The sequence below is a fragment of the Pocillopora verrucosa genome, chromosome 10 (genome assembly GCF_036669915.1).
Source record: "Pocillopora verrucosa isolate sample1 chromosome 10, ASM3666991v2, whole genome shotgun sequence".
Taxonomy (NCBI): Eukaryota; Metazoa; Cnidaria; class Anthozoa; order Scleractinia; family Pocilloporidae; genus Pocillopora; species Pocillopora verrucosa.
The window spans coordinates 13,782,121-13,804,389 of NC_089321.1; the positions used below are offsets into that span (position 1 = coordinate 13,782,121).

Consider the following 22,269-nt stretch of genomic DNA (forward strand, 5'->3'; position numbering starts at 1 on the left):
ACGCGCGTTTCGCCGCCCGCGATTGGAGACGAGTCGGGGAGAGATTTGCCGGGGGTCTGGCACTTATTATACACTCATAAGATAAATATAAATATATATATATATATCGAATCACCATCTTGAAAAGTAACATACGTAGAAAAGAGAGTGAATCATCGGTGAAATGCGCTAAGTTAGGCATGTGGGAACTGTCCCTGAGAGGTGAAGTTCAAGCCGCCACTTCCCCCCCCTCCCATCAATACGTCAGAAAAGGAATTGAAAGTCCCCCTCCTCTCCCCCCTCCCCATACTACCACACCCCAAGAAAGTCTAGTTTCGAATGCCGCGTCAGTTTAACTCGCTTCTTACTTTGTGACATTAGACATACTTTCACTTAGGAAATGATTTACAAGAGCAAGATATGTTACGAGCCTCAATTCTTTTCCCTTTCCAACTCAAGTCGTTCTATATGAGGCCGCAGTACGTTCCGCTGAACACGTGTCTCTCCTTTGTTTTGGCTTATCGTCGATAGTTATTCCCATCTCAAAACCTTTCATTAGTCGATCTTTGAAAATCGGAAGAAGGGTCTGCCAGAAAGGATTATCCACACTAAAAGATATGTCTGACGGAGAATCTTGGAGTCGTGAAGTTCACGGAAAACTTAACGATCTCTTGACTTCGTTTGAAAAACGCGAGAGTGAGCTGACGAGATTGAGCGAGCAACTCGCAAGAGATCGTGCTGAATTTGAACAAGAAATGAAGGCTAGGCGAGAAAGCGAGGAAATGGCAATTCAAGAGCAATACAAAGATCTTGACGAGACCAGGCAACGGATTGAAAAAGAGAAGAAAAGTATGGAAGAAGTGCATGAATTCCAATCATCACCTGTTCATCTCAACATAGGAGGGCATCGTTTCACGACTTCCCTTCAGACTCTGAGGCGAGACAAAGACTCAATGCTAGCTACCATGTTTTCAGGGAGGCACAAACTTTTACAAGAACCAGATGGAAGTTATTTCGTGGACAGAGATGGCACCCATTTCAGGCACATTTTAAATTATCTCCGTGATGGGTTTAGACCTGATTTGCTTCCACAGGATGAAATATTACTGAGGGAAATCATAAACGAGGCGCACTATTATCAACTCAGTGATCTAGTAGCTAGCGTGGAGAATATCTTGGATCCGCCACCACCGGCGCCAGACTTCACCCAGGATGAAATTAATGACATGCTGGCGACCTTGACGAGACAGGCCTCCACAAGCGCTCGTCCTTCATCACCAAGTCAGCAGATGCCCAAACCAGATGCAGCAGTAGGCTCCTCCAGATTTAAAAATGCAGACTTTGTCTCCCACAACATGACCAAAAATAATATAGATTTCAGTGGTAAAAACCTTTCAGGTCTTTCCTTTGCACATACAACATTTGCACATAACGTTTCATTTGCAGAGGCTTGTCTGGTAAACACAAGTTTCTATGGTTGTGAGTTTTCTAGTCATGTAGTGGTTGATTTCACGAATGCTGACATCTCAGGTGCAGATTTCCGACAGTGTCGGTGTATACAAAGTGGCCCAAATGCATTCAGTAGTCTTGGGGGTGTCCCAGCAGGTACTGGTGGTTTCATGTTTGGCTCCAGCTGTTCAAGTTTCACGCAGCTGATAAAGACAGGTCATGTCAAGTTTACTGGTTCACGGCACATTGGTACCAAATTTGATCCACACATTTTTGATTTCATTAGTTTTTGATGCAGAGGAGTTTTACTTTTAACTACCATATTTCCTTGAACAAGCACCCACCCTCTTGGTTATAATGTTAAGCAAGCACCCCTCTGGAATAAATACCCCCCTCCCCCTCCTTCCTCACTTTCTTAATGGTTGGGATACAAGCTATTTCTATCTCCTTGTGCTCACTGAGTTCCCGAGTTTGTCCTTTTGCTGTACAAACTAAAAAAGGGCCCCCCTTTCATTAAGTACCTGCCTTTTGATGAGTGCCCCCCTCCCCATTAGAGGAAATATGGTACTTTTCATATGAGGAAATATGGTCCTTTTTTTGTCTATTTTAATTATTGGTTCATGCTCCAGTAGCACTAAATAAACTTCTCATGCAGTGCTAGATTCTCATTTCAAATTATCTTGCTCTTCCTTGTGAAACACAGGGAGAAATTGATTGAGCTATACAAACCCCAATCTTTTATTTGACACAAATGTCTTTGAATTTAATTGTAAAATGACAATTTAAAAAAATTGCAATAAAATATACATTTAGAGTTCAATTGATTTATTGTGATGAAAACAGTTACTGTTATCTAGTTCGCCCTTTGCCTCCCAGCAGTGATTAAAGTGTTTCTTCTCCTCACAATTTTCATATGTTATTCAGTAAGTAGTTGGTGGGAATAGACAGACTCAAGTAGTGAGTATTGTCTTGATATTAAACAATTTCTCTTTACTGATGTACATAGAAATGCATGTCACCTAACAAAGAGAATTGCTAATCAGGGAAATTGTGACAACAGAGATCCAGTGCCCTCCTTAGATCCTTAACCCTTTAACTCCCAGAACTGATTAACATGAAACTTCCCCCTATAATATCTCTATATATTTTTCAGCAAACAGGCCCCAGTTGTTTGAAGATTGGATAACCGGTGAATAATGCCATACATTTTGCTATTACTTATTCCCTGGATGGCAATTTATCCATTTGATAGTGTTATTCATCCTTTAACTCTTTAACTCCCAGATCAAATTTGTAATTCTCCTTATTGTCAGCCATACAATCCTTACAATATTAGTTCAGGGAATTTACTATTGGATCAACTAATTATCCCCAAATTGACATTTTTCTTTATTCTCATCACTTACCTGGTTGTTATTGTAAGGAGAAAGTCTGTTTTGGTCACTCATGGAGTTTAAGGGTTATACAACTGGGCCCAGGTAATGAGAGGATTCTAATTTATCAGGTAGAAGCTGCTGCCTTGATCCAGCACTAAGTTCTCGTAACTAATTAACATGGAAACATATGGCAGCTGGGGGGAAGAATTGAAAGGCTCAGAGCAAGAACGACCCCTTGATTTTTTGGCCATTTTTGAAAGTGTTCAGAAGTAGTTGAATTTTGGCATGTGGACTTAGTTTTACTCGATATACACTGTTTCGATTTTTTTTTCGCTGGTTTGCGCTTCGTTTTCGAGAAATAACGTATGCAAAAAACCTTGAATTTCGTAGCGGCTTTCATTGAATGAAGCCGAAACAAAAGAAGCCTTTTGTTTCATCAAAACAATACAGCCCCCGAGAACTTGCATATTCATAACCAGCTTAAAGAAAGAGCATTTTTTTTGTTTTGAGTTTAAAACACCGTTTAGCAAACGTAAAATATCCTTGAATAAACTCGCGCTACGGCAGAATTGAAGACAAAACCAAAGATACGTTGACATAGCCAAAAGTTTATACGAAAACGCCCCTGTCGAACGCTTACGCGAAGGAGTGCCGCCGGTTTATTTAACGATAAAATTTACAACGTGTAATCGAATGTTCTCGTAGCACAGTCGGTTAGGCATTGGACTCACAGTCGGACGGTTGGTACAGCTCTCTTTTTAACAAATACCTTTTTTTTCGCTCACCCTTTTTTTTCCTTCTCTTTTTCAACTCGGGAAGAGGTAGGCCATTTTTGAGAGTTTGATACGTTGACATAGCCAAAAGTTTATACGAAAACACTCCTGTCGAACGCTAACGTGAAGGACTGCCGCAGTTTTATTTAACGATAAAAGTTGAGTCTTGTTATTGAATGTTCATGTAGCAAAGTCGGTTAGGCACTGGACTCGCAGTCAGGCGGTCGGCAAGGTTTTTTGAAGAAATGTCTTTTTTTTCCTTCTCTTTTTCAACTCGGGAAAAGGCAAAGCCATTTTGAGAGTTAGATACGTTGACATCGCCAAAAGTTTATACGAAAACGCCCCTGTCGAACGCTAACGTGAAGGACCGCAGTTTAATTTCACGATAAAATTTGAACTGTGTAGCTAACTGTCTAGCTCAGTCGGTTAGGCACTGAACTCGCAGTCAGACGGACGGGTTTAAGTTATTTTTTTAAAAAAATGCCTTTTTTTCGCTCACTCTTTCTTATGAAAATGTTGCAATTTTTTCTTTTTTTTTGAACTCTCAAAATAGCTTTGCCTTTTCCCGAGTTGAAGAAGAAAAGAAAAAAGAGTGAGCGAAAAAAGAGTGAGCGAAAAAAGAGTGAGCGAAAAAAGAACACTGTTTAAAACGAACTTTCAGACCGTCTGACTGCCTGTTCGGTGCCTAACCGACTGTGCTTCGCAAACATTAATTAACATGGCGCGGATTTTATTGTTAAATAAAGCTGCGCAGTCCTTCACGTTAGCGTTCGACAGAAGGATTTTCGTATAAACTTTTGGCGATGTTAACGTATCTTTGGTTTTGTCTTCAATCCTGCCGTAGCTCTAGTTTTTTCAAGGATATTTTACGTTTGCTTAACGGTGTTTTAAACTCAAAACAAAAAAAATGCTCTTTCTTTAAACTGGTGATGAATATGCAAGTTCTCGGGGGCTGTATTGCGGATTATTAACAGTCAGATCTTAGGAGTTAAAGGGTTAACTTTCCATGACCAAAGTAAAGCAAGTCTGCCTGAGCCAATCATTATATTTCTAAGAAATATACTAAACAAAATGTTAAGAAACTTTCTCCTCAGTCATTTCAAAAAAGGCCCATGTGTTTGAAATTTTAACTGTACACACACATTAGTTCCTAAAGCTAATCCTGAGCAGTACAAAATACCAGCCCAAGAGGATCTGAGGTGTTTCTGCCCCATTCACTGAAAATCTCTTGCCCTTCATATTATCCCTTAGGACTGACTGGCAACTAATTTCTCCTTAAAATATCACCCTTGAATCAACTACAAAGGCCATGAGAATATAGGAAATGATCACAAATCTAAGAAGCTCATGATTTCTTGAAAAATTCTCCTTATCAGTAACATAGAAATTTTAAACAAAATAGTATGGAGAATATCAATACTGATGTTTGTGTATTAAAGGGGTTAATATACCATTTAATTTTTATCTTTTAAAGATAATCTCTATCTGTTACATAAACCAGAGTGCTGCAGAGTATTACTCTGAGCATAATGATGGTCTTTAAAGTGGTAAAATTTTTATCTCCAAGTAGATGGAACCGGGTGGAAATCAATTTATTTCATGCTTATGTCTGGTGTATGGAAAATTCTTGTTAAATATCTCATTTAAAGACGTGAAAGCCTTACACAGATACCTACGTATGAACTCGTTTCGCATGCGATAAGTGAATGACTTTCGACCCTAATTTAAACTTTTCTTGCTAATTTTCTTCGTCTCACGTAAAAGCGAAAATTAAAAGAAATATTCGTCCTTGAAGGGACTCGAACCCTCAATCTTTGGCTACTTCCTACATACCCGGAGGCCAACGCCTTATCCATTAGGCCACAAGGACACAATAGAGTAAATCAGTTGAAATTTACGTATTTAAAAATAAAATTGTTTTTATTTGGTACTCAAAGCTTCATTAGTGGGAAAATTCTTGCGGGTGAGGTATTTCTAAAGTTCTAAATATTTTCCTTACAAGTACATGAAAATATAAAGGATTAATAACCCGTAAGAGACCTGCTTAACGTTTTTCTGTCCCAGACCCCACGCATCAAACGATTTGATGAGCATTGTGGGTAGTATACAAAATGGCGGTAGTTTTGAGTAGAAATGACCTAAGAGTTTACCTTTGATTCTTGCCAAATTGCCAACCAATATGCGTTTTCGAGCAAGGATGGTAGACATCAATTCCATACAGCATTTCACACGTAAGTCATAAATTACATCATAATTCGTTTTCTTCAGCAAAGCGAAATAGAAAGCTGCATCGTATGACAGAGATTGCAGAATGGATGCAGTACAACAATACAATACAATACAAAGACTTTATTTAAACACGATAATTGTTAAAGCGACTACACGCTTGTGGGGTCGTGCGTAAAATGGAATAAAATGAAATGTAGTAAAATACAATAATTAAAGTAGCCTATCAAAATTAGAAGATCTAAAAATATTTAAAATTGGGGTCCTTAAAATTCACTGTCTGTGGAGAAATGGAATTAAAGTTCAAATTTAAAAGTGCCTTTGATTTGTAGGCTAACGAGGAGAGCTGCTTAATGGTTATATTTCTTAAATTTGATTCTTGGAGAAGTGTGTTAAAAACGATAGGTCCTCTTCTGGATATAGTGTATAGTGCTTTGTTGAATTGAAGGGTGGTACTATCTTAAATCGGTTTGTTTGCCCATTGTGAGGATGAATCTCGCTAATGTTATAGAGAACAGTCCCTCCATCTCAGAGCCACTCTCAAACGATCAGCTGACTATACGATCACTTTTTTTCAGCCTTGTTACACTTAAAGTATTGACACTTTCTCGCACCTTTTGTAAAACTTACGTACTTCTTTCTTTAAAATGTGCTTACAAGTCAAGATAACGTTTATTAAATGTCTTTCCATATTATTTCATGTTGACAATGTAGGTGTCTTAGGCACGGTATCTCATATGGCCAAGACGTGTGCCTTGCGAATGACCCCGACAAAACTTTATTTTATACTGGCTGACAATGCTGCTCTTGGGGGAGTGTCCATTTGGTGTGAATTGATACAGGTCTGTTAAATCTGATGATAATATTGTGATATAGTAAGGAGAAATGACTGATTAGTCAATTCTGGGTTTGAAAATTCTAATTAGATTCATGGCTTAGAGGCCTTGGCATCACACTCCCACTCAGGACCCAGTTTTTCGAAGGCTGATTAGCGCTAACCTAGGGTTAAATTTGAATCCAGGCTGCTTTATTTCTTTTTTTCAAAGCCTTTTAGGGAAAATTTTCCCTAGTCTTTTTAGAACATCTAGTGACTAAATTGCAAGCACAAGATTTGAACTGAATTTATTTTAAAGCTTTCAGACCTGGAATCAAATTCCACTCTAACCCTGGGTTATCTTGACCCAGCTTTGAACAACTGGGGTCACATTTCCCATCAGTACCCCTCCTGGGTAGGATTTCATTGTCCTTGTGCAATGTACCCACCCGCTCCACCCAAGTAATTTACAAAGTGCCAACCCCAGCATAATGTTCTCTGGTGGTAATTACCTACTTGAAAACAATTTCTGTGAAACTGGATCCTTAAGATATATAGTTGTCTGCTTTAGTCATTACAACATGCATTGATTTCTTTATTTCAGAGCAACTTTTTTGAGGAGTATCGCATTGAAGGAAAGGATGAAAGCAACAATATTTACCTTGAATTGATACCAGAAAACTTGATGCGAGCCATGAAATCAGCCAGCAGTGCACAAGCCGTCAAAATAAAACTTACTAAAAAACACGCACCATGTTTAACTTTTGAGATTACATTGGTAAGTGAAGCTGCTTTGATAGTATTGTATGAAAACTGAAATAGTTTGAACTGTTTTTAATTCAGAAATTTCTTACCATTTCATTTCCAGGAATTGCCAAAAATGAATTTTCCTTCCCTTTTTACAATGTCAATATATTTCAAAAAATGTATTGTACCACAGTCGGTAGTAATGACACAATCTGATTGGCCAGTTGCCACTGTCAATAGGCAACTGTGCAGACAATGCTGCTTGTGTCAAGGTTTCATGCAATGCCTTTATCAGCTCTCAAACATGGATGACTTGGAAATTTTGACATTGATATGGTGATAAAAAATCATGTGATGATCATTATCGTTGGTTTAGCACCAGACCTCATTTTAAAAAAGAGGCCAAAAGTAATTCAGAAATGGCTTATTGATATTATGGTAGATTGAGTTCTTAACTTGTGCCTGAAATTCTTTGGGCAGCCGTCCCTCACCAGTCACACAAGAAGTGTAGTGCATGATATACCAGTAGGAGTCATACCTGAGAGAGACTGGGAGGATTATAAGGAACCTGCTATGCCTGAATTTGATGTAAGTGCTGTTTCAATCCTAACTTCCTTGCCCTTTCTAAGACTTTTTGTGGTAGGTTATCTACTGGGGTAGAATCATTGGCTTCATTGTCAGCTGAAAAGGCAAGGTTAAGTCTGTACTTGAGCTTAATGGCCCAATTAGCAGCATCAACAGCTTATCCCAGTTTCCTAGACGTAAAGTGATTAGGAGTATTACTACTTCCCCCTGGATGGGATGCCAGTCCATCACAAGATAACCTCCCAGTATTTCTTCAGGCTTCCCTGACAGTTCGTCGCTACCCATTCATACCCTCGGGTCGAGAGAGACACCATGAGAGTGACATGTTTTACCCAAGAACATAAAACATTGACCCTGCCAAGTCTTGAACCCAGACCTCTCGACCTGGGGCCCAGTACACTGACCAATGGTCCTCAGCATCTCTCCAGACTCTGAGTTGGTCACTGTTTCATGTTCCTGGGCAAAGCGGTTTCCTATCACAATGTCCCGATCCACCCAGGGCAAAATGACAAGCCTTTACAGTACCTCTTTACATGCAAAAAGTAATGAAGCCTGCAGAACAGGCCTTATTTTATGAAAGCAAGTGCTTAGTATTTTCTCAGTAAAAACTAAAGCTGCCATCTTTGATTTTTATAGTAGAGGAAGGCTGGGGAAAGAAAGAAATTTGTACCAAGGGGGCTCTGGCAGTTTGCACCACATCCCCCACAAGACTTAAGCAACCTTCAAAGTATGATCATAATAGTTTATATATAAATGTGATAATAAAGAGAATGCATGGTGAATGGCTGATGTATTTTTCTTTGTTTTTCACAGGTGAGCATCTACATGCCATCCCTCACAGTTGTTAAGAACGTAATTGAACGAATGAAGAACCTCAGCAATTTTTTGGTAAATTTGATTTTATACTTTTCAAGTAATTGCACTATTTATGTTTTAAATTCTCGATTTAAAAAACCTTCAAGGTTTTCTTGTCATAGATAAAAGGGACACCTGATTGAGGCCTTGAGTTGCTGTTTTTCTTGTTCATCCAAACTTTTGCCAATGTACGTCATTGTAAGGGAATTACTTTCGACGCTCACTTAAAAATAGTTCTATTTAATAAGTCCATTAATTTTTGTACTTGTTTTTGTTAGATTCTTGCAGCTAATCAAAATGGTTACATGACTCTCGGAATCGACACGGACTTAGCATCTGTCACAACACATTTCAAGAATTTGGACACACCTACGTGGGGTCAATAATTTTTTTGTTTACCGATTGAGTAGGATATTTTGCTCAGTTATCAAATAAAGAGAGTTGTTGACTCAAAACAGTGGTCAAACGTTTGCCCATGTGCAAACGCGTTAATGGCGAGGGCATGACGAGATAAACCGGTGAGGTGGCGTATTTGCCGGGTTTCAAAACCAAGTTGTCTTGTAAGAGTTATAGACATACACACAAACCAGTGAGTCACGGTGTTTTAAATGGAGGAATTGTGGGTTGTGTTTGTATTTATTCGCTCTGACGAAGGGCTAACGCTCAAAAGGTCAGCTTTGAAAGTCTTTACGGTGACCAATTTATGATACCAACTCAGATGATAATATTAAATTACGCTGTTATACTCTCCTACCGACGCAGCACTACAGTTTCTTTAGAAGCTTACCCCCTTTATCCTACTAAGAAACCCTGCTCTACCTCCTCTCTTGGATATTTTACTGCTATATCTGTTTTACTACCCTTGTGTACCACAAACTGCACCTTGTAAACTTCAGTTTTTCAAACATTTACAGGTGACACATCGTCTCAACAGCGGAACCGGGATCCTGACAAGATGGCAGAGGCAAGAGTTGATGTTAAGAAACTCGCCACCTTTCTACACAGTCAGCAAGTTAGTCCAAACCGCGTCATCTGCAGTAAGTAAAGATCTTTTTGAAGCGCCTTTTGCTTGATCTTTGTAAACCATACCCACAGCATAACCACACATACCCACACTTACCACAGCGGCCAATCGGTAGGAAGGAAAATATCTGGTGTCCATGTGAACTCGAAGTTAAAACATGTAACCTGGGCCTCATTGCCAGAAAATGCGAGTGACGTGGACCTAGTTGTCCAAGTTTATTATGACTGGTTAAAAGGTTGGGATGAGATCCTTGGAGTAATCACAGCGTTGCTCACCGAAACAAGACCAGATTGTTTCTATAGCCAATTAGCTTGCGAGTACGCGCGTTTCTCTTCCTGCGGGGAGATTTGAGACGAGTTGGGGAGAGGTTTGCTAGGGGTCTGGCGCTAATTATCAGTTTTAGACGCCTTGCAGGCCTTTCGTGGGCTCGTGTTGTTCCAAACCTCGTACGTTCTCGCTGGTGAAGAAACAATCGTGCCTAAGCGCTGATAACGAGGGCCTGGAGCCCAATAATAGGCTATTACGAGGGCTTGCTCGCAGCTAATGGCCAGTTGAAAACCTCTCTTCAAATCAATCTTCCTTAGCTAGGGCAAAATCATCTTACTGCTGAGAGGGTGTTGTTCCGTTGTGTAGTTTTCAGGGGTTTACCTGCTCCCCTTGGAAGTAGCATAGTACTATGACCTCACATTGTGTAAAACGCTGCAGCAGATTTGCAAAATCTAAACCTTAAAATGCCAAAATGTCCGATTTAAAGTTTTACCAATTTAAAATTAAATTTTTTTTAATAGTTTCATGTCTGATTGTTGTAGCAGCACTGGTTGTCGCCGAGTTGTTCTCTTCTCCATCGGACGAGATGCAGGGGGGGGGGCAACTTGGGTCAATTTTTACTGGGTATGTGCCGCTGACCTCTGAAAACCCCTACCATGATACTCTATTCTTTGGTCAATTAAAGACTCCATCTTGCTCACATTTGTGAATATGGTTCAACTTCTTAACCGCTAATCTTCCCATTTTTTTATCCCTTCCTGCCAGAATTTTTTAGCTCTCAAAGTGTCGAAATTGTATGACCTTATTGTGGTAACCATATTGAAAATGCAACCCCATTATAGTCGATCCAGTCGTGAAAATGCTACCCCATTCAGTGGCACATCCCCATCAGCCTATAACAAGGAAATATTCTCCCCCCCAGGGGGCGCATCTCCTGTCAGTTAGCGGTTATAATACTGATACTTTATTTATTTTTCCACATCAGATATTGTGCATGGGAAGGCGGTCCAGTTTCTTCTACTTCATGAGGATCTTTCTCTCCAGTATGTTATTCCAGCGGTTTCTCTCTGATACTCGAACGAAATGTCGCGGTTCACACTTCATGGCTTGACATGGCACTCAGATTTCATATAGGGATCTTTCTTTGGCCAGGCCTTTACTCGTTTGAATAGAGTTCATAAAATAGATTTACGATGGAAATCTCTGTGAGGCACTTTATGGTAAACGTACGTTTTTGCTACATTGTTGCGTCGATAACTCCTCGAGTAACCCGTCGATAATCTACAGTAACTTTGTACAGCCTGACCTTAAGAACTTGTAGTCCTCAGTAGTACATCTCTGAGTCTTATAACAACCAGTTTGAATTCTTTAGTTGTTACGTTTCGCCAGAACACACCACATAAAGCTTTACATTCGTTTTTGGCGTTAACCTTTCGCCTTCTGTACACTTAGAAGTGTTTGCATGTACTTGAAAACTAAAAAGTTTGAAAAAAACTGCAAAACTGATGGTGAAAGATTGTCTTGAACCGTCGCCGGGCCGAGAATGACATGAAACAGTTCTGACTCAAGACGAATCCGACGCCATCATGTCAAAACAGTTTTCGACTGAGAGTCGAAAGTAATTGAGGATCACTTTGGGTTTCTTCTCCTCGCTCTGTGATTGGTCCCGAAAACCAGTCTCGCGTATCTTCTCAACCAATCAAACGCAGAACTAATGCCACTGACTCGTGACATGCTCACTCGCGTTTTCCCGCGCTCTTGGCAGTTTGCCTGTTTTTAGTATTCATCGGCTAATTCTAACGTCTCTTGTGATCCGTTACTGTAAAGACCCAAGACCAAATGAAATATATTTGTCTTTCGTGATAAAAAAGCAAAAGATTGGCCATGGTGACGTAATCTATGCGCCTGTGCTACAATAGATCATAGGTAAGAACCCATCAAAAAGCGTGTTGGATTTTTCTTATCATAGAAAATCAAGTAAAGAGCTTCATTGTGTATGTTAATTTCGTGAATTTGACGATTCGACCCTTTTGGCCCTTTATAGTGAGTAGCATCTAATTCCTTTTTTTAATATCACCCTTGAAACAAACATTAAGGTAAAAAAAAAGCTCTTGATTGTAAAACAAATTCTTCTTGTCAGCACCTTAGGATGATGTTAGGATTTAGAGAGTTGACTGGTGAGAGTTGAAACAATTGACGTATTTACAAACAGCAGCTATAGTTCCTGAAGTGTTATTGAGTCTCTCGGTGATTTTGTATGGAAGACGTAGGGAATGGAGAATCTCAGAAAGCGTGAACGAATACTTCAAGTCATTACGAAAAGAAGAAATCTCTTTAATAAGATGTAAAAAGAAATGCTACCATATTTTAAATCAAGTTACGCTTCTCTCATTTGTAAGCCCTGGAAATCAGGAAAAAAATTAAGGCCATATCTATTGTTTATTGTCATTAAATTGTTTCCACGACTCATCGATAATTAAAACTTCATGTTATGGTACATAGCGGTCTTCGTTGCTAATTCGACATGACCATGTTGACGAAATCTGCGGAGTAAGGAGAACCAAACATTTATAAGTAATTTAATATAATTGCTCGATTTTGTTCTCTGAAGTGGATTAAGGATTTGGAATCAAGTTTATCATACCTGCAGTGTTGACATATCCGGCATGCTCCCCAACATCCTCAAATAAAACGTCCACTTCTTTGGCTCTGAGTTTATTGCCTTTGAAACAAAACAATTCGTTACGATTAAAAATAGACACAACCTTGCGAGAACTACCTTGGACTTAAATGTGTTAATTGGTCTAGGTTCAATGATTATAGGACTGATTTATAAACGACCAACGAAGTGTCTGACACAAAGCAAAACGCAACAGTCAACAAAACCCGCTCACTGACTGAGGGCTCATAAAGGGAACTCTTCACCAGTAGGCCAGCAACACAGGCAAGCGGTCAAACGTCTGCGCATTTGCAAACGTTGTATTGACTAGGTGGCGTGCTTTCAAGCTGTTAGAATCAAGTTGTCTCTCGCGTGTTATAGACAGCCACACAAGCTAGTAAGTCGCGGTATTCTAAAGGCGTATAACTTTTTTGGCAAAGCTCAAAACAGAGTGGTAAATCTACAAGATATCCGAATTGAAATTAGCTTTGTGTTCGAAAAGTCTGAAAGTTTTCCCTTTCCCACCTTGTTTTTCCTTTCACAGATTTCTATGAACGTTTTGAATTTTCTTTTACTTATTTTGCGAGACGGCGGTTTTTTGTTATGTTTACCTTCGAAATTGTACGCGCGAAATTAACGCGCGAACACCCAACATTGATCCCCTCGCGCATGCCCTGGCTTGACCGCTGATTTAGTCCTACGCGCTAATTACCTGCGGTTACTAGCGAAATTCCTATTTGTTTTATTTGGGTCAAATGGAGCTCGTTGTAGACCCAAATAGTGACGAATAGAATACGTCATCAGTACCCCCCAACTCATTGAACTTCACCAATGAACAATCAAAACGCTTCACTGTAAAAACAACCAAACTGCAAATGATTCTGTACAATTTTGGCCAACAAATGACCGTTTCGAGGGTCTAGCATCACCGGGACTCAAGGCCTGACTTGGTTCTAGCTTTTAGTGTCCTAGATGAGACTAGTTTTGCTTTTATTAGCTCTGTGATTGGTCTAAAAAACTCACACCATCTCCCCGACCAATCAAATGTAAAGCTTAAACTATTCGTGACTTGATCCCACGCGTGACTTTTTTTTACTCATTGGCTCCCAAGATCTGACTTTTAGTTCTCTCCTCTAGCTGCTACACATTTCCTTGTAAATTGGTTACGAGAATTTGGTGTTCGATCAAGAAAATATTTTGTAACTGATAAGTTTCAGTATTATTACCGCCTGTTTGCTAGATAGCGTATGGTATTATAGGGAGAAGTTACATGTTAATCCTTCTGGGAATAAAAGGGTTAAGACCTTTTACCCTGTTCTGATGACACGTTTGGATTATAATGGGTTCGGTTTTACCACACCCAAATGAAAAGAAGCTTTATGGACCAAAAAGATTTATGGCTCCCAGCTTACCGAGCGCGGTTAACACGTGACGTAGTTCAGCAGAGGAGACCTTGCCGGCATTGTCCTTGTCAAAAACGCTCAACGTGTCGATAAACTGCTGGGCGGTGACCGGTTTTGCCTTTTGTTTCTCAGCCAAGAAGATAGCGAGGAACTCCTCAAACTTGACACGACGATTGCCTATAACACAAGTGAGTAAAAAAAAAATTAGCTGAGCCCTTCAAGGTTGATAATCATTCAAGAAATGTGCATAAATTGATGTTTTCTATGAAATCGTTGACTTCTTCGTGCTTGATACTTGCTCCAAACCAAAAATTTTCTGACATTGCTAGAACCGCCAAAAGTTGCTCCAAACGGCAGAGGTTGCTCAAGGGTAGTCGATCACAAGCGGGACAAGCCTAAACTGGGAAGGGATCATGGGTAGAATAGTAAGGGGTGAGGGGTGTGGAATGGGCACTAAGGTAGGGGTGAAGGGTAGGGTTATAACTGTGGGACGATATTTTATCCTCATTTAGTGGGATCTAGGGGACCATTCATTATTTAATGAAGGGGGTGGGAGGATTTTGCAGAGGGTTACATGGTTTTCATGAGAGAGGGAGGGGGTCAGTCGTCGTCAACAGAGGATAAAGGGCGAACTATAGAAGAAAGACTGCCAATTAACTGCCAGTGACGGGGGGGGGGGGCGGCATAAGAATGTCACAGAGCCTTATGGGGGAAACAGGCAAATTTTAACATGACATCACCAAAATCCCCCTCTTAACGGAAGTTGCGTGACATGGCACTTACGCATTCCCGGTTAGGTTACAATTGAATAGGAGACGTGATGATTAGAGTGATAGGTTTTAGAAGAGAGTGTTCTAAGTTTGTGACGTGGTGAATGTTGACGCTAAACAACAAACAACTAGGACTTAACGATTGAGAGTAGAATGTACCCCACGAGTTCGGTACATCCCCCCCACCACCACCACACACCCACGACAAATAATAACTGGGCTCTAACGAGTCGTTCACCCCGAGCGATTTCTGATCTTGCAATTAAAATGTCTCTTATGAAACAGTCAACTTTGAACTGGACAAGAATCACGCAAGAGAAAATCAAAGCAACATTGTGTGAATCAGTGAGAGAGATCGTAAATCTGAGGTCTCTTTTCGACTGGTGTAAGGCGTTTTTGATTCAATCTGTAGTTTAGGCTATCAAAAGACATTTTAATCTTATCTTATCTGGCTTGTATGTCATGGATTATAGCAACAGACTTATGCAACGAATGTCATTGTTTATCACAAATATTGGCGGAGTTTCTCGCCATCTTAATAATTGATGGTGTGGGTGTTTCAATTAAGTGATAACCTTTGGTACATAATTGCACGAATTACTTTTAAAACTCTCAAGAAGACTGCTCATTAAAAGAAAGAACAAAATAAAATAAAATTTCAACAAATTTGTGCCATTGAAGGACAGAATCGGGTGAATTTTCCTAAACTGGTGAAAAGATGTCCTGATTGTGTTACTTGTGATAGCGATGTAGGATGATTATGTATCAGCTTTCACATAATATAATCGAAGGGCATGACCTGAATTAAAAGTTGGTCTTGGGAATGAGGACTTCTGTTCAAAACATTCTCATCTTAAAACCAATTTCAACCAAAAAGTTTGCGTGTACCGGACAAAGGAGAAAAGGTCGAGTTTGTAAACTGCAATAATATTGAAGAAATGCGTTTTTAACGAGTTTTACGGACGAGATTTAGCTCAAATCAACAACAAAAAAGATAAGACATAATAGTTAATTACAGCACCTCTAACAATCCGTCCGGCACTAATGCGAGCAGGTTAATTTGCACAATGCATTTCCCTGTGGCTGTTTATGTAAAAAAGTTGTTTTCACTAAGAATCTCCTGTGCCATTTTGTGAAAGACTGACAAAATGATGGACCTCGAATGAAACATGATACTCCAGATGACATGTCCCTTTCACCAAAACGTTTGATTATTTTCCTTGGTCCTTGGATATTAAATTTGGTGATTTTTTTTTTTCGTAGACGCACGCCAAATTAATCGAAGCGCTTGTGATCACAACCGTGAAAGGATGCAAAATCAATCAACAAGTGACTTTTTAACAGTGAAATGAATACTTTTCTTCGATTGAATCGCCAAGCTGATTACTACTCTTACAGTGTGTAACAGGAAAGGACCTTACGCATTGTTACTTAGACACGATTTTCTTCTGTGACTGTTTTCAGAGCTCATATTTTTTTCAAATTGTTTCTCGACCCGCTTACTAATCATGCATGTACGAGGTGAAATGTCTTAGTTATCACACATCAAATAAAAACACTAACTACTCTTCATTTACTCGCGTGACAAAAAAAAACGCAACAGAAAGAGATCATCGCTCGACATGGGAAGCCAGCTTGACGAAAGATGAGATAAATCAGCTTTATGAAGCCTAACCTACAATAACTTGTCTATTTTACAGTTGAAGTTGAACCGTAACGCAACATCTGTTTGACTCATTCGCGGCACCTTTCTCAACAATTCTTAAAATTTGTTTGTTATGGGTCGCAAAATCTAGAACATAAACGTTTAAGTTATCAAATGAATAGAATAACTCTTAGGCCAAACGATAGCATTGTTATCATTCTCAGAACAAAAGCCCCCTGACCGGTGTTTAACGTGAACCAAAGAAGATAACTTCTGAATGTCGATCAATTAATAGGAATTCAAAGATCAGATCGTAATTGCGCGATAAAAATTCTTCATTACTCACCCACTTCTTTTTCGATCTTCACAATGTCTTCGTCATCGGGGTTGAGGTTCAAAGAACGAAGCAGCTTACCGATCTGATCCGACTCGATCTTGCCGTCGCCTTCGTTATCAAATAAAGCGAAAGCGTCTTTGTACTCTGCAAGAAAATATTTGCGAAAGATTTCCAATTGTAAGTGTTGTTGTGAACAACATTATTGATATTCTGAATTGTATACAAACCGTCCATCTCCTCTTGAGTTGGTTGGGACATCTCGGCGGTTAAAGGAAAGTGTTGAAGCGAGGTTGTGGTGCGCCCGAGTGACTTTGAGCGTTTGACCCAAAGCTAAATGAAGTCACCTATTTAGACTAGGAAATCCAGGAATCACAGACAGCGCGTTAACAGGGCGTGGACGTCGTGGAGCGCGTCAGTGATTATTATCATACCATGGGTCGGGGTGGTAGGAAGTTTTCCAAAGAAAGAAAAATTGTAAACAAAAAGGGCATTTTTAATTCAGAGTAGTTTTTGAGAAATTACTGTGTAAAATTTTTTTCAACTTCCTCAGGCTAGCAGTAATAGGAATAAGTAAATTGTAACCGCATGAAAAAAAAAACCTCAATTCCTTACCAGACTGTCAACAAATTCGACTAAGATTGTAAAACAGAAGAAATAACGAAGTGCATAGAAACAGGGAAGAGTCAAGAATGGCTTAAATTAATGTGGATTAAATGTGAAAAACTTGAAAAATTGAGAGTATATTCTTTACGAAGCGCAAACCGTAAATCGAAACTTTGCGTCATTCGAGAGCTTTCAAGGTTTGTCGAAAGGCATCTGACCACGAAATGTTACTCTCTCTTTCCTGATATTTGTTTTCACGTCAAGATATGCAGGACATTCAATATTACTCAGTTTATGCAGAAAAATTAGTATACATTCCTTTGTAGATATCAGGTGTCCAATGAACACTGTGAAAGGTAATGTTAATTGAATTGCAAAGTCTTGTAATGGGGCGTCGTTCAATTAACTTGAAAGATAACATCTGTTTGCCAAAACATCAGAGAAACGAAAGCAATAGGATGCAATGAATAATCTATAAAATAAAAAGATGTGTCAGTCGCAAAATAGGAAACGTCTGAACTTTCAGTGATGAGGTTGTAAGGAAAACATAAACATATCTCAAGTTGGGCCAGAAACATTCCACAGTAAACAAATATTTTTAAACATTTTCATCGATCATTTAAAGGATTCTAAAGATGTTTAAGGTGAAGAAGTAACCCTAGTGGATTTTTTTTAATGGGTACAGACAAATTTTATTGAAAAAATGACAATTTGCTGAATTCTTCTTGCCATATGAAGTCTCCTTCGCAGCTATCGTTTTGTCACGTCACGCAACGTGTTTTTAGAGCGTATTACGGGACGATTCGAACTAAGACGGTGAAGGAGATTATTCTCCGCAATGCGTTATGCGCCTTGCCAAACTGGCTTCTAGCTTAAACGCTCTCGCCGCGTGTTACACATCCTGCGAGTCTCTTCGCAACTGTTTTCTTGGATGTCACGCAACAGGGTTTGCGTGACATTCCAACGCAAACGTTTTCCTAGAAGAACTGGCAGCATTTTGGTTATGTTATTGACGATGAAAAAAAAGGGCACACAATTAACTAGATCCCAGTTCTGCTGTTTGATTTTATTTTCTACAAAACTATCTATAGGAAAATATTTATATAGATAATACTTTGTAAATCACTGTAGTTGTATATCCCTCATGATATGAAATCATCCTAACAATGATAAATTAATCTTCTGTATTGTTATCTCATTTAATCACAGTAGATAAAGAGCTCTGTATGTAAAAAATGGGGTGGATAGTGATCATCCAGACATGACTGTCTTCACAAATTCTGCCAGAAAATAAAAAAAATTGTTTTAGTACAATGTATCTATACTTCATTCTTTGGACATTTAGCCTGCACAGCTGGCATTCCAGGAGGGGAGGAGGGGGGGGGGGGGGGGTTGGGAAGGGCAGGATTTGAACTAGCATGGAGCATAACTATTAAGACCTGGATCTCCTAACTGTTACCCTTATAACCCATTTACAACCCATGGATAAACATTACAACAATTATAGTCACAGAAACTTGGATATAAAGCTTCATTAGTAGTGGACAAGCAATATTCAGTACTCACTAAACTGGAAAAAAAAAAATTAAACACCTTCATAATTGATTTGGCCTTGATTGTCCTCAAGTCCACTAAGGAGTAAGTCTACCTCCTCTTCAGTCATTTTTTCACCTGTAACAAAAAGAGACATCAGTATGCATATTCTCCACACTGTTCAATACATTTCCTGCGGAACTGACAAGGAGAATTTGTTTTACAGTCAAGAATCTTGAGGTGGTGATCATTTACCTCATTCTCATGACCTTAATGTGTGATTTAAAAGTGATACTGAAAGGAAAAATTGTATGCAAGTCACTCTCTGGGATTAAAGGATTAACAACTAAGAGCTAAATTTCTGATCACCTGCTTTATTCAAGTGTGACCTTAATGTTTGATTCAGGAGTGAAATTGTAGGAAGAAATTAGTTGGTTATCACTCTTAGGAGTTAAGGTGTTAATTTGCAAAGAAAGCAGGCTTTTCAATGCTTGTCTCTCCTAATTCACTTTTCCTCTCCATCATTTACTTTCATAGATAAAGGAACCAAAATATACAATTACCTAATCCTGTCAGCACATGACGCAGCTCCGCAGCAGACACCTGGCCATTTCCTTCTCTATCAAAGACTCTCAAGCCATCCACAAAACCTTCATTTGTACTTTTACTGGCCTTTCTTTGACCAAAGGAGTGGAAGATTGGCAAGAATTCCTCGAATGAGATACGTTTAGAACCTAAAAAAGAGTTCACTTTTTGTTCATAAAACTTTGGCATTAGATGGTACAATAAAACTTCATGGAGACAACCTTTACCCTTAATCCTTTACACCCTAACATCAGTATGTATATTCTCCATACTGTTCTCCATACATTTTCTAAGGTGTTGACAAGGAGAATTTATTTAACAATCAAGAGCCTCTTGAGCTGGTGATTGTTTCCTTTATTCTCATGATCTTGAATGAATGATTCAGCAGTATTATTGTAAGGAGAAACTAGATGCTGGTCATTCTGAGAGTTTAAAGGGTTAAAACCTGAACATTGATATAAATATTCCCTAAACTGTTTTCTGTACATTTCCTAAGGTGCTGAAAAGGAGAATTTGTTTAACAATCAAGAGTCTCTTCTGTTGGTGATCATTTCTTTTATTCTCATTTCCTTAATGTTTGATTCAGGGAAGATATTATAAGGAAAAATTAATTACTAGTCACTCTCAGGGGTAAAAAGGTTAAAAGCAGGCATCTAGGGAGGATAAAATTTCATTTTAGGGATCACTTCTATGAACACTGACTACAGTCACTTGTAAATTATCATTTCTTTGTAGTATCCAATCAAATTTCATTCGTCAATGGGGCATACAGAAAATTTAACAATTAAATGAGCTATAAAAACACTATCGCACCTTTGAAGTATAAAAGGCTTTCAGCTTTCATTAAAAAGTCACTTCATTAACACAATCTAAAAGTTTATTTACATGTGTTAATTGCCTCACCCTTCGAACGCCGCTTACTTAAAAAGGCTAATCAAACCAAAATAATGATTCCATTTATTCCAAGGTTCAGTGATTCTTTTGTAAAAATTTCGGCACGAAAAAAGTCCAAGGAGAATAACAAAAGATTCCCCCATTAAAAACACACAACTGAACGAGTTGTTAGCACGAAATACAGTTTGCCGTTGAAGTGTAGTAGTTATACTGCAGACCACTAGTTGTTTATTTTTAGCTCAAAAAGTTTGCACGCTGCGACAAGCACGTAATACATCTATGCACGATTGTTAAAAAATATAAACTTAAAATTCATTTATCACTATGACGTCCATTTGAATTGTGCAAAAATTCGAAAATCTCTACAATATCGAAAGCCGGATTTTCGTCCGCACGCGAGCTAGTATCAAACAGGGTCAAGTCATTGTGATAAATATCTAGTTAACTGCAAGAACTCTGCAAGGAAAGCGAAACATTTCCTCAAAAGTCTACATCAACTTCGATTTCTTCGATCGGTCGCAAAATTTTGCTAAGGATTTAAAACGAAGTGTACGTATAAACAAAAGAAGACTTAAGAATTAAGTAAGTTTATTATCAAAAAGAAGCTCTTTTAAAACTTATTTCATTCCAAGCCATTTGAAAAGTCAACATGAAACGTATTTCGATCAAATCATGCCAACGAAATAACTGAGTAGTTTTTGGACAGGTACATCACAGCTACAAGATTCTCTAATATTATTAGACAGGCTGATTGCTTACCAGAAGGATCGACCTCGTTTAACGCCTTGTGGACCTCAGCTTGTGTTGGGTTGAGTCCAAGAGAACGGAGTACTTCACCCAATTGTGCCGAATCGATTTTGCCATCTCCTCGGCGATCGAAAAGCATAAACGCCTCCTTATGCTCTACGAAAAACAAAAAAGGTACAGGTTGAAACAACAAGTGAAGAAAAAATTTAAAACTAAAACAGCTGTATCATTTTAACGATGTTTCGAGCATCGTAGAATAAGTTAATATAAGAATCTTGAACCATAATGGGCAATGTGATAGATACCAGAGATTTGATCTTCCGTTAAAGTTGCCTGCGAAAGAAAAATAGGTTTTAAGTATGATTATCCGGGAGCAGAGGGCTAAAATGCAATATTATATACAATATTTTTCCCTCACCATTTTCAGTTAGCTTAGATCTGAGATTCTGTCACGCTGTTCTGGAAATATTTAACAGAAGTCCCAAGGGACTTGTCCTTATTTGGAGATTTTGGTTTCTAGTAATGTCAAAAACTTCCGGGAGAGTGAGAAACGGAAGGGATAGGGGACAGGGAGAGGAAATGATGCCGCTAAGGCGTAGGACGCGAAAAAATCTCGTTGTTGAAGGACTGTTCTCGTTCCAATTCGATGCTTTACGTAGAAATTTATTTGTTGGCAGTAACAAATTTTCGACAATTTTGCGTAACCACTGCAGACCACTCTTCCTCCACTCCCCCGCCCCCCTCCTGATACCATCCTATTTTTTTGGTCATCATGATCAGCATTAGTGATGTCATGCAAATATTGATGGTGAGTTCCATAGTAGAAAAGCTGATTTTGTGACGCGTCAGTAGAGGCTAAGCTGGTGTCACGCGTAACGCAAGGAGGAACAAGGATCACGCACTGATTAGACTCGATCTCCATATGAATTTATGTTCAAAGGAAAAGAAAAAGGATCTAAAACAATGATTAGAAATGCAGTGATGCCTCACAATATTCA

The 22,269-nt window shown here is 39.0% G+C and overlaps 4 protein-coding genes and 1 non-coding gene across 5 annotated transcripts; 2 read left to right on the forward strand and 3 right to left on the reverse strand.

The window, feature by feature from the left end:
- The first annotated feature begins 479 nt into the window (after positions 1 to 479).
- Positions 480 to 2,190, forward strand: LOC131771768 (uncharacterized). Its single transcript, XM_059087633.2, has one exon. It carries the CDS (start codon positions 597 to 599, stop codon positions 1,719 to 1,721), a length of 1,125 nt encoding a protein of 374 aa, XP_058943616.1. The 5' UTR covers positions 480 to 596; the 3' UTR covers positions 1,722 to 2,190.
- Positions 2,191 to 5,361: 3,171 nt separating this feature from the next.
- Positions 5,362 to 5,447, reverse strand: Trnar-ccg (transfer RNA arginine (anticodon CCG)). Its single transcript is given in 2 exon segments — positions 5,362 to 5,397; positions 5,411 to 5,447. It is a non-coding gene; the product is annotated as a tRNA-Arg (tRNA).
- Positions 5,448 to 5,674: 227 nt separating this feature from the next.
- LOC131771752 (checkpoint protein HUS1-like) lies at positions 5,675 to 12,357 on the forward strand. Its single transcript, XM_059087609.2, has 8 exons — positions 5,675 to 5,808; positions 6,518 to 6,645; positions 7,222 to 7,395; positions 7,845 to 7,952; positions 8,763 to 8,837; positions 9,083 to 9,182; positions 9,719 to 9,841; positions 11,081 to 12,357. Exons 1-8 carry the CDS (start codon positions 5,757 to 5,759, stop codon positions 11,164 to 11,166), a joined length of 846 nt encoding a protein of 281 aa, XP_058943592.2. The 5' UTR covers positions 5,675 to 5,756; the 3' UTR covers positions 11,167 to 12,357.
- Positions 12,358 to 12,408: 51 nt separating this feature from the next.
- LOC131771753 (myosin-2 essential light chain) lies at positions 12,409 to 17,295 on the reverse strand. Its single transcript, XM_059087610.2, has 5 exons — positions 17,137 to 17,295; positions 16,919 to 17,053; positions 14,167 to 14,334; positions 12,740 to 12,817; positions 12,409 to 12,638 (listed from the first exon to the last, which is right to left on the reverse strand). The coding sequence occupies exons 1-5, from the start codon at positions 17,165 to 17,167 to the stop codon at positions 12,610 to 12,612; spliced, it is 441 nt and encodes a 146-aa protein (XP_058943593.1). The 5' UTR covers positions 17,168 to 17,295; the 3' UTR covers positions 12,409 to 12,609.
- Positions 17,296 to 18,557: 1,262 nt separating this feature from the next.
- LOC131771755 (myosin-2 essential light chain) lies at positions 18,558 to 21,783 on the reverse strand. Its single transcript, XM_059087612.2, has 6 exons — positions 21,690 to 21,783; positions 21,577 to 21,604; positions 21,284 to 21,427; positions 19,609 to 19,779; positions 19,106 to 19,183; positions 18,558 to 18,792 (listed from the first exon to the last, which is right to left on the reverse strand). Exons 1-6 carry the CDS (start codon positions 21,690 to 21,692, stop codon positions 18,764 to 18,766), a joined length of 453 nt encoding a protein of 150 aa, XP_058943595.1. The 5' UTR covers positions 21,693 to 21,783; the 3' UTR covers positions 18,558 to 18,763.
- Positions 21,784 to 22,269: the final 486 nt, after the last annotated feature.

Bases quoted from the DNA above. Each gene is read 5' to 3' on its own strand.
- LOC131771768 (XM_059087633.2), top strand. From the start codon at position 597: ATGTCTGACGGAGAATCTTGGAGTCGTGAAGTTCACGGAAAACTTAAC.
- LOC131771752 (XM_059087609.2), top strand. From the start codon at position 5,757: ATGCGTTTTCGAGCAAGGATGGTAGACATCAATTCCATACAGCATTTC. The intron at 5,809-6,517 runs GTAAGTCATAAA...TTGACAATGTAG, and splicing joins TTCCATACAGCATTTCACAC to GTGTCTTAGGCACGGTATCT. The intron at 9,183-9,718 runs GTCAATAATTTT...AAACATTTACAG, and splicing joins TTTGGACACACCTACGTGGG to GTGACACATCGTCTCAACAG.
- LOC131771753 (XM_059087610.2), bottom strand. From the start codon at position 17,167: ATGTCCCAACCAACTCAAGAGGAGATGGACG. The intron at 17,054-17,136 runs GTTTGTATACAA...ATTTTCTTGCAG, and splicing joins AACTCAAGAGGAGATGGACG to AGTACAAAGACGCTTTCGCT. The intron at 12,818-14,166 runs GTAAGCTGGGAG...TTTGTTTCAAAG, and splicing joins TCACGTGTTAACCGCGCTCG to GCAATAAACTCAGAGCCAAA.
- LOC131771755 (XM_059087612.2), bottom strand. The intron at 21,428-21,576 runs GTATCTATCACA...TGTTTTTCGTAG, and splicing joins AACGGAAGATCAAATCTCTG to AGCATAAGGAGGCGTTTATG. The intron at 19,780-21,283 runs GTAAGCAATCAG...ACTCTTTTTTAG, and splicing joins AAACGAGGTCGATCCTTCTG to GTTCTAAACGTATCTCATTC.